Source organism: Glycine soja, chromosome 8 (assembly GCF_004193775.1).
Source record: "Glycine soja cultivar W05 chromosome 8, ASM419377v2, whole genome shotgun sequence".
Classification (NCBI taxonomy): domain Eukaryota; kingdom Viridiplantae; phylum Streptophyta; class Magnoliopsida; order Fabales; family Fabaceae; genus Glycine; species Glycine soja.
This window is the reverse complement of record NC_041009.1, coordinates 12,107,719-12,118,499: the sequence shown is the minus strand read 5'-3', so window position 1 is coordinate 12,118,499 and position 10,781 is coordinate 12,107,719. Positions and strand designations below refer to the sequence as shown.

Below are 10,781 nucleotides of genomic sequence, written 5' to 3'. Positions count from 1 at the left end.
CACATGTCTTGGCACCTCAATATTTTAATTTCATATATACATATATAAATATATATATATATATATATATGTATATATATACTAATAAAATATATTTTAACTCTGTCCCAAATAAATCTTTCTTATTGGTCCTAGGAAAAATACTTCAGCACTACCCTTGTTAAAATCACATGTTCTGTTCCTGCTTTTTATCTTATAAGAACAATGTCTAGCTCTTTTACAGCAATCAACCTTGCCCGTGCAGGGAGAATGGAACATTGTAATTTGTAACTAATAAACGGAAAAGACAGAGAAGATGGTTGAGCAATAGAATTCATTCTCATTAAAAAATAATAATGATATATTGTAATTTTGTACAAAAAGTCACTTCTAATCTATGTCAACCTCCTAAAGTGTGAGATTTATTGTCCATTCAAACAAGTTATATGTTGGAAGACATCTTCACTGCATGGAATTGTGAGGCCGCCCATGGGATGATCATATCCAAACTCTTCCTCAGCTCAACTCAACAAATGAAGGTTGGTTCAAGTATGACACAGGGATCATGAATCGCTTCATTTTCTCTCCAACATAAAGAAAAATCTAGTTGTGGAGAAAGAAAAATCTTTACAAGTTGAGAGGATGCCTATTGTACAAAATGTCACTACTAATCTATGTCAGCCTCCTAAAGTGTGAGATTTATTGTCCATTCAAACAAGAAGTTATATGTTGGAAGACATCTTTGCTAAAAGGAATTGTGAGGCCGCCCATGGGATGATCATATCCAAACTCTTCCTCAGCTCGACTCAACAAGTCTTGAAATGAAGGTTGGTTCAAGTATGACATAGGGATCACGAATCGCTTCATTTTCTCTCCAACATAAACTGCAAGGTAGCCCTTTGGTGCATCCAACACTTTTGAAGATGCTTGGTTGGCTGCAAATATTCCCTTTCTGATACCAGGTAAACGGAAACCCATTGTTGTAACTGTTGTGTTAGAGACTTAAAGAGAATGGTTTGAGAATTTTTTTGAAAATAAGCTTCTGAATTTTGAATGCTTTAGGATGTGAATGATTTGTGTTGGTCCTAAATTCTTGCAGCCTTGAATATATATAAATAAATGGATATGTAAGAATTTTATAATTCCTAATTAAGTAATTAGTGTGGGCTACATATTATATATTATATTTATGTTATTTATATTTATGGGCTCAATAAAAGTGATCTAATTTTGTGAGCTTGCACTATCATGAGGGCTTAAGTAAACGAGTTTGTTCAGGTAGGAAATAATGAGAACTCTAAAGTAAGGTTGTGGTAGCCAATCAGAAATTGTATTCTTTTCTCCCTAAACCACCACAGAAACCTAAGGTCCCAGAAGGAAAACGATGATTTGGTTGAAGAAGAACACAAAATCAACAGTTCCTCGGACTCATCAATTTCGATAGCTTATTATGGATCCAGGTATTTTATTCACAACCCCTCTTGATAATTTAGCGTAATGTGTTTTCAGTTATTATTGGTATTCTATTAAGATCCCTAAAATATCAAAACAACCGGTAGCTACATGAATTATTGGTGAAGGAGGGATATGATAATGAGACCAAACAAGAAGAGACTCGGCATATAGTGTTGTCTTAGAGGACTTATCTTACGAATCAATGTAACATGTTACAGCAGCTAATACATATCCCACCTTCTGGATCTATGAAAATGAAAGTCTAATAATTGATTCATCTTTCCACTAATTCAGAGAGGTGGGGGCCAGAAATTTCATTTATGCAAACTTCATGTCGCGTTGCATAGAATTTGACGTACATAAAAAATGTGGTTCATACGGCATCTTGATCATGCGATAAATTTCTTTTCTTGACTGTTTCAAAGCAATCAATAAGGTCTGCTCAATCCTTAACGATTACAAGTTTTTTATTGCCATCTTATTTTAATAAACATGTGAGATTTCTAAACCATGTTTATATGTCTGAAGGTGGGGTATGATATGCTCCTCTGTTATCTTCCTAATCCTTGAAAGAGATCTCTAAGACAATACCATGTGATCCTTTGTCCCTCAGTAGACCCGTCTTAGCTCTGTCAAATCGTTTATGCTGGAATTGGATTGCAGTTGCAAACTACCCATGAGTCTCACTTACAGTGTTGTCTTTTAAAACTTGAATTATATCTTGCGGTAACCATAATTTCCTGCGCTTTCCTAGCTCTTTAATTTCAGTGATTCTTGCTGGTCAATTTTTCCACCCATGTCCTGAATCAAGTTGTGTATTTCAACTGTACCATGCCTAACCTTCAAGAGATATTTTTCTACCAACGCCCCAATATGATGCTTCTTGCAGTCATCATAAAGAGGACGAAGTATATGTTCAACCTCTTTCAATTCACATCCTTTCAAGAAAATAGCTATGCCAAGAAAAACATTCTTTTCTTTTTCCCCAAAGCATCGAAGCTTACTTTAAGTATCTCAAAGATTTTATCACTAGGAATTCTTTCATAATGTTCAAGATTCTCTCATTCTTCTATATTTTCTTTCAAAGAAGTTGGAATCTATTACTTCCAAAGTCAATGGATGGCCAAATTAAAATACTAAACTACCTATTTAGTTTTTTAAAAATTTACTTGATATAAAAAATAAGGACAATTTTTATGTACGTCTTTCTATGTTTGGAGATTGCTACTATAAATATTTGGAGAACTTAATTACTTCATATATACTAAAAACATTTGGAGAACCAAATTAATGTTAAGTAAATCTTTAAATGAATAAATTAGTAATTTAGTAAAAAAAAAAGGTGAAGTATTCAATTAAACAATAAAGTTTATTTGTACATGTTATTATTTTTATATTACGATGATAATTTATTCTACATAGAATTATGATTGATGAACAAAACAATAGCATTTAATTATGGTCATAAAAGGACCCATTTGTAATACATATGCTTTAAATTTTATGCTTAAATATGTTTTTGATTCTTTATATATACTCGAATTTTACATTTGGTCCCTGCTAAGAATTTTACAACGGGCAGTCTCACAATTCCATGTCTGGAGGATGAGTTCCTGAATGCCACCTCTTGCTTAAATGAGTTGTAAATCAAGCTAATGGAGACAGAGATAGATTAGATGAGGCTAATTTTCACTTTATTGTAAAGATTTTCCATTTTCTTCTCTTGTATAACTCCAGTGGAAGTTCAAACCTGTTGCTTGAATGAGAGTGCAACACATAACATTTTTTAAACACTTTTTGTGGACACATTCAGTTCCTGACTTCCTGCTTTCCGCATCACAGAATAATTATCTTGAGTCAATTTCATGCTCCTCCCAATGCTATCATCCCTGCGAAATCAATCATCATTTTCCCTGGCCATTGATTCTTCTATTATCTTAATTATGCTGCACCATTACATTGACCTCTATATTTAAAAAGTAGATACTTAGTGTTTTTGGAAAATAGTTAGCAGCATAAACATTAGTATAACTGCAAGGTGTCAAGTAGCTCAGCTGGTATAGATATATGCTGTTCCCTAAGAGAATACAACACTTTGTTTAAACACTTTTTGCAAAATCCTAATGAATTTTAAAATATATTACAATATCACTATCTAATTCCAGTTGATATATGTCAGGCTATCAGCATAATTGTCAATATGGATCTCTGGCTTCCAAGTCCTGCCATATGAATATTTTCAGATGATAATTTATGATATAAATATTGGCAGTCATAATTGTTACAGACCCAGACCAACTGTTTTGCTTTAAGGCAACTCTTGCATATGAAGGTCATAGTTTCACTCTATCTAAATGACATATCTTATAGAAAGTAATTGTTCTTTGACTTTTGAAGATATATAGTTAAAGCCAAACCATATGTCAATGGTATAAGTGAAGGCTTTTGCCGTAGGAGTAGGCCAATGTTATTCAAGGGAATATGTAAACATTGTTTTGATGTTAAGTCCAGGGATATTTTTAAGCTGCCTTGGCACCTCAAAATTTTAATTTCATATGTATATTTATTAAGAAAAAGTATACTTTAACTTTGTCTCAAATAAATTTATCTTTCTCTTTGGTCCTAGGGAAACTAATTTAGCACAACCCTGTTAGGAATCACGTATTATTTTCCTGCTTTTAAGTTTACCAGAGCAAAGTCTAGCTTTTTTGCAACAAACAACCTTGCTCATACTGGGAGAATGGAACATTGCAACTAATAAACGAAAAACATAGAGAAGATGCTTGAGCAATAGAATTCATTCTGATTAAACAAAAAATTTGACATATTGAGATTTTGTCTTTCTTTCCCTGTTTCTGAAGAAAGGGAGATCTTTACAAATTGAGAAGATGCCTATTGTACAAAATGTCACTACTAATCTATGTCAGCTTCCTAAAGTGTGAGATTTATTGTCCATTCAAACAAGAAGTTATATGTTGGAAGACATCTTCGCTGCAAGGAATTGTGAGGCCGCCCATGGGATGATCATATCCAAACTCTTCCTCAGCTCGATTCAACAAGTCTTGAAATGAAGGTTGGTTCAAGTATGACACAGGGATCACAAATCGCTTCATTTTCTCTCCAACATAAACTGCAAGGTATCCCTTTGGTGCATCCACCGTTTTTGATGATGCTTGGTTGGCTGCAAATATTCCCTTTCTGATACCAGGTAAACGGAAACCCATTGCTGTAATGGTTGTCTTAGAGACTTGCGAAGATAATGGTTTGAGAAAAGTCCTTGAAAATATGCTTCTGGATTTTGAATGCTTTTGGATGTGAATGATTTGGGTTGGTCCTGAATGCTTGCAACAATGAATATATATAATAATAAGATATGTAAGAAACCACTGGCTAAATGAATTATTGTCCGAGGGATATGATAATGGGACAAAACGAGAGACAAGGCATATGGTGTTGTCTAAGAGGACTTATCTTACGAATAAACGTAACATGTTATAGTAGCTAATACATGTCCAGCCTTCTGGATCTATGAAAAAGAAAGCCTAAATGGTTCATCTTGACACTAACTAAGAGTGTGTGGGGGCAGAAACTTCATTTATGCAAATTTCATGTCGCGTTGCTTAGAATTTGAAGTACATAAAAAATGTGGTTCATAGGACCTCTTAGCTTGATCATGTGTTCAATATTGGTCCTCTTCTTTTCTCAACAGTTTCAAAGCTATCACCAAGGTCTGCTCAATCCAGATATTAGTTGATGTATATGGTAGATATATATCAATTGCAATGTCATCTTCTTTAAATACACATGTGAGATGTCTAAAGCATGTCTATATCATGTCTATCATTGAAGTAGCGACAACACAATGAATGAATTATTGACATATTTAATTTCAAGTGAGTAAATCTGTTGGCCATTATCCCAGAAGGTGGGGTATGGTATGCTCCTCCATCTATCTTCCTAATCCTTGAAAGAGATCTCTAAGACAATACCATGTGATCCTTTGTCCCTCAGTTAAATCGATGTTGGAATTGAACTGCAGTTGCAAACTACCCATTAGCGACTATATATACACTTTCTTGCGTCTTCAAGCAACACAAGTTATTTGCATCCTGAAGCATAAGTATTCAAATATTTCTTTCTCAGACAAGTCCTTTGGCGCCTCTCAGTATATTATTTGTTTGTGGAGAAATAAAAAACAATGGGTTTCCACATACCAGGTATTATTAGACAGACATTATTTTCTGCAACCAAAGCAACTCAAAAGGGACTCGAAGTCCCAAAAGGCTATCTTGCAGTCTATGTTGGAGATAAGATGAAGCGATTTGTGATTCCAGTATCATACTTGAACCAACCATTATTTCAAGAATTACTGAGTCAAGCAGAACAAGATTTTGGATATGATCATCCAACAGGTGGTCTCACAATTCCTTGCAAGGAGGATGACTTTCTAAACCTCACTTCTCACTTGAATGAGCTGTAAATCATGCAATAATGGAGACTCAAATAGATTGGTTGAGTCAAATTTGTACAGAAGGAGTTTTCTTTTATTGCAAATACTTTCTATTTTTTTCTTGTGTGATCCAACTGAAGTTGGAAATTTTGATCTCAATGTTAAAACTAGACATTTCTATAAACACTTTTTGCTTTTGCCCAATTTTAGTGAATTCTTATTTCTTCTATATACAACTTTATATATCATCATCTAATTTCAGTTATATATATCAGATTATCTCATCTTTTAATAAGGATTAACTTCATCCCAAATATGATATATTTCTCCTTGATCCTAACTGAGATCAAGTTGTACAAGAGTGCATAACCTACTAAGATCCTCAAAACTCAAAACAATGGTACTTGCAATGAAATGTGATTTCTATTCTATATTTCCATTGACACACATTGGGCATGTCACATGTTTTCCTTGATGTCAGATCCATTGTTATTAATATTGCACACCATCCATATCGAGGAAGGTACACCTCGTGTGATCAGGTCCCAAAATTTAAATTCCATATGCACGTTGTGAATATCTATTTATAAGAACATTTTAATTTTGCCCCCAAGTAAATTAATCTTTCTCCTTGGTCCTAGTAAAAATACTCTGCTCTTCCTTGCTAGGAATCACATGTTCAATTGATTCGTTGAAAAATTTATCAGAACAACCAAGTCCTGTTTTACTTATAACAAGCAACCCTTCTCATACAGGGTGAAGGGAACGTTGGCATTGTAACTAATAAGCACAAAACACAGAGGAGCTGCTTGAGTAATTGAATTCATTGTCATTAAACAAAAAAAAGGAACAAATTTGTCATTCTAATGGCCTTTTCTTCTCTTCTATTTCTCAAAAAGGAGATCTTTACAAATTGAGAAGATGCCTATTTTTGCAATGTCTCTACAAATCTATGTCAGTGTTCTACAGTGAGATTTATAGTCCATTCAAATGTGAAGTTATGCTTTGGAAGACATCTTCGCTGCAAGGAATTGTAAGACCACCCCAGGGATGATTATATCCGAACTCTTCCTCAGCTTGACTCAACAAGTCTTGGAATGAAGGTTGGGTCAAGTATGATATGGGGATCACAAACCGCCTCATTCTCTCTCCAATGTAGACTGCAAGATAGCCCTTTGGCACCTCCACAGCTTTTGAAGATGTTTGGTTAGCAGCGAATGATGACCTTCTGATGCTGGGTAAACGAAAACCCATTTTTGTATTGTATGTGGTTAGACTTGAGAAGAAAATGGTCTAAAAAATACTTGAAAGTTCAGACCTATGTATTTCGACTACTTCAGCGTGTGAATGATATGTTGCTACTGAAACCATGAATATATATAGATAAAAAGGGATATGTAAGGAGACTAGCTACTTGAATTATTGGAAAGGAGGGCTATGTGATATGATTCATGGGACAACCTGAGAGACAAGGACATATGATAATGTCTTAGAGGAAAGTAACATGTTATGGTAGATAAACAAGTCCACGTATCCATGTAAAAGAAAATCTTATAGGATGATGTTGACACTTATTTGGGGTGGAGAGGACCAAAAACTCCATGTACTTTTCACATGGTGTTGCTTAAAATTTCACGTACACCAAAAATGTGGTTCATAGATCTTGTGTTAAACATTGGTTCTCTTCTTACCTCCAATTTCGATTTTGTCTGTTAATGGTTTACAAGTTGTGCTTACTCTAACTCTGATATTAGTTGGTGGATGGTAGATGTATCAATGGCAATTTTATTTATCTAAAGAAACATGTTTGATGTCTAAAGCATGTCTATCTTTGAAATAGCTATAGCATAATAAAGGAAGAAGCATTAGATTTTACCTTTGCTGATGTTTTTAATTTCAAGTGGGTAAATCTGTCGACCATTATCACAGAAGGTAGGGTATGCACTTTCATTGAACTTCCTAATTCTTCAAAGAGATCTTGTTATCCATTGTCTCTCGGGTAGACTACATCATAGCCCCACCAAAAATCATTCATTGTATGGATTTGGATTGCAAATGCCCTTGACAACTATACATACAATATTTCTTTGGTTCTAGAGCAACACAAGTCATCGCATTCCTAAAGTATCAGAATTCAACTATTTCTTTCCTATACAAGTTCTTAGACATCACTATATTATTTGTTGTGGGGAGCAACACAATCAATGGGTTTCCGCGTATCAGGTATTATTAGACGAGCATCATTTTCTGCAACCAAAGCAACTCACAAGGGACTCGGAGTCCCAAAAGGCCATCTTGCAGTCTATGTTGGAGACAAGATAAGGCGGTTTGTGATTCATGCATTGTACTTGAACCAACCCTCATTACAAGAATTATTAAGTCAAGCAGAAGAAGAGTTTTGATATGATCATCCAACAGGTGGTCTCACAATTCCATGTCAAGAGGATGAGTTCCTAAGCGTCCCCTCTTGCTTGAATAAGTTGTAAATCATGCTAATGGAGACTGAGATAGATTAGATGAGGAAAATTTGTACTGAGGGAACTTTTTTTGTAAAGATTTTCCAATTTGTTCTCTTGTATAACTCCATTGGAAGTTTGAAACATGTTGCCTTAATTAGAGTGCAACACAAGAGACTGTTTGAACACTTTTGAGTTAGCCAAATCTCAATAAATTCCAAGAGACTTGAATATGGTAAAGGTCATCGATACATGACTGAATTTTGTAATGGGTCCCTGATATTTTAAAATTTTTATTTTGAGTCACGGACATCAGTTAAGTGATGACGTGACATCATCATCACCGCTAAAAATATTAAAAAGATCAATTGATAAGGTGACATGTCATTGCATAATTAATAGCAAAAACTCAAAACAAAAGTTTTTCATATACCTAGGACTCAAAAAAATAAAAAATATTATTAGGAACTCAGAACAAAATTCAACTATTTATCAAGGACCTTAAATATATTTAACCCATTCCAAAATAATCATTTATCAAATTTCAGTTGATATATATCATGCTATTAATTTTCAATGGGGATTAAGGGGGCTAGGGTTCCATAACATTAGCGATAGTAAAATTGTATGATAGTAAAATCTTGATAATGGTCGTTACTGCTGCGGTGCTGTCCTATTTTATTTCAATAAGAATCCTTGAGCCAAACAAGGAACACACAACACATTTGTCCTGAAATAGCTTTCAATAATATGCGGCTCATTCAGTTTCTGACTTCCTGCCTCCAGCATCACAGAATAATTATCTCAAGTTGATTTGGTGTTCCTTCCATCATCCGTGCAAAATGATTGTTCATTTCCCCAAGGGTCGTCGATTCTTCTATCTTTCTAATTAAGCACTGCAGCACCATCATATGGATCGCTGATATTTAAGAAGTAGTGACTTCAACCAGATAAGTATCTTTGGGTAGATAATTGATACTTTGTAGCATTGACAGTAGTTTAATTGAGAGGTGCCAATTGGCTCATATGGTAAACCAAAGTTATCTATTGTAGATTGCACATGGACTGTGTTAAATATATGTTTGATATGGTGTTTTTCCTGTCACTAGAACTTACTTCCGGTTGAGTCGTTTCAGGTTGTTAAATAGAAAAGATGACTCACTGCTTGAAATTTAATGGAAGATCCTAGATACCCCTGTTGTTGAGCTTTGAGGGAACAAAAAGTTCACTACTTTGTGTGTGGAGAAAAAACATTAAACTTGTTGGATAAGGGATGCTGCAAAAAACTTCATGTAAAGCATCTCCCAAAGATACATCGCAGAAGAAGACACTCTAAGTTAACCTTTGACAAAGGTTTAGAAAAGGATTTAGATTTATGAATCTCTGTCATTAAGGGCCATGACCCAAATTATTAATATCATTGCCCAACTTCTGTCAAAAAGTTGCGTTGTGATCATGAATCTAAATTTATTTATTTATTTATTTTGATGGAAAAAAAAACAAGATAAGGAAATTTCAATTCCTATGCTTTCAACAAAAGCAATCAGGATTTCCCCTCAAGAATGACTTAGGCTAGTAACCGGGTGTTCCTATTATTTTATAGTAGGAGGTGTAATAAGTCATACATATACCTTGTAAAACTCATACTCGCGACTTAGTACATGTTTGATTTGTAGTAGAAAATGTTCTGACATGCGTTCCAATATAAATTCAATGACTAAAAGAAAAGTAAACACAAAAAAAGAGTCTTGATTCATTGACAAAATTACTTTTGCCTCAAACCAAATTTTGCAACAGATCCCTAGTGTTGCCCAATCATTCATAGGAGCCCTTCCTACCTTCGCCATGTAGAGAGTGCTTCTTCCAAAAGGTATATGCAATAAGATGGAACAAATGAACAAGGATTTCATTTGGGGTGGATCTATTTATATAAAAAAATTATAGTAGTATTTAAATTATAATTGTTAAAACAAATAGGAATTAATACAAATAAATAAGCACTCAAATTGTTGTATTCGAACAAGTAATTAAAATACTTGTAGAATAAATAAAAAATTTCTCACAAAACATATTACTACAAAGAATGAAAAACAATAACTACAACTAAGATTGTGATTAAGGGTTAATATATATTAATTTATTGTTTTGTAATACATTAAGAAATTTAATATATATTAACTTTTTTTACAACAACTAATATATACATAAATCGTTTTAAAATATGAGTGAAAATTAATGCGACTCGTGTAAGCATAAAAATAGCATGTCAATGTAATTTATCTATTTACTATTTATTATTATTTACTATATTATAAAAGTAAATCATCTAGTGACACATGTCATCTAAAAAATCATTTTAGATGTCACATGTGAATATGTAAGGAATTTTGTTCCTCCCACCTTTTACTCTCTTTCTTTTTACTTTTTTTTTCTTTCTTCTC

At 33.7% G+C, this 10,781-nt stretch overlaps 1 protein-coding gene across 1 annotated transcript; it reads right to left on the bottom strand.

The window, feature by feature from the left end:
• Positions 1-4,204: 4,204 nt before the first annotated feature.
• LOC114424335 (auxin-induced protein 15A-like) lies at positions 4,205-4,993 on the bottom strand. The gene has a single exon (XM_028391178.1). The coding sequence runs from the start codon at positions 4,656-4,658 to the stop codon at positions 4,380-4,382; it is 279 nt and encodes a 92-aa protein (XP_028246979.1). The 5' UTR covers positions 4,659-4,993; the 3' UTR covers positions 4,205-4,379.
• Between the last annotated feature and the right edge of the window lie 5,788 nt (positions 4,994-10,781).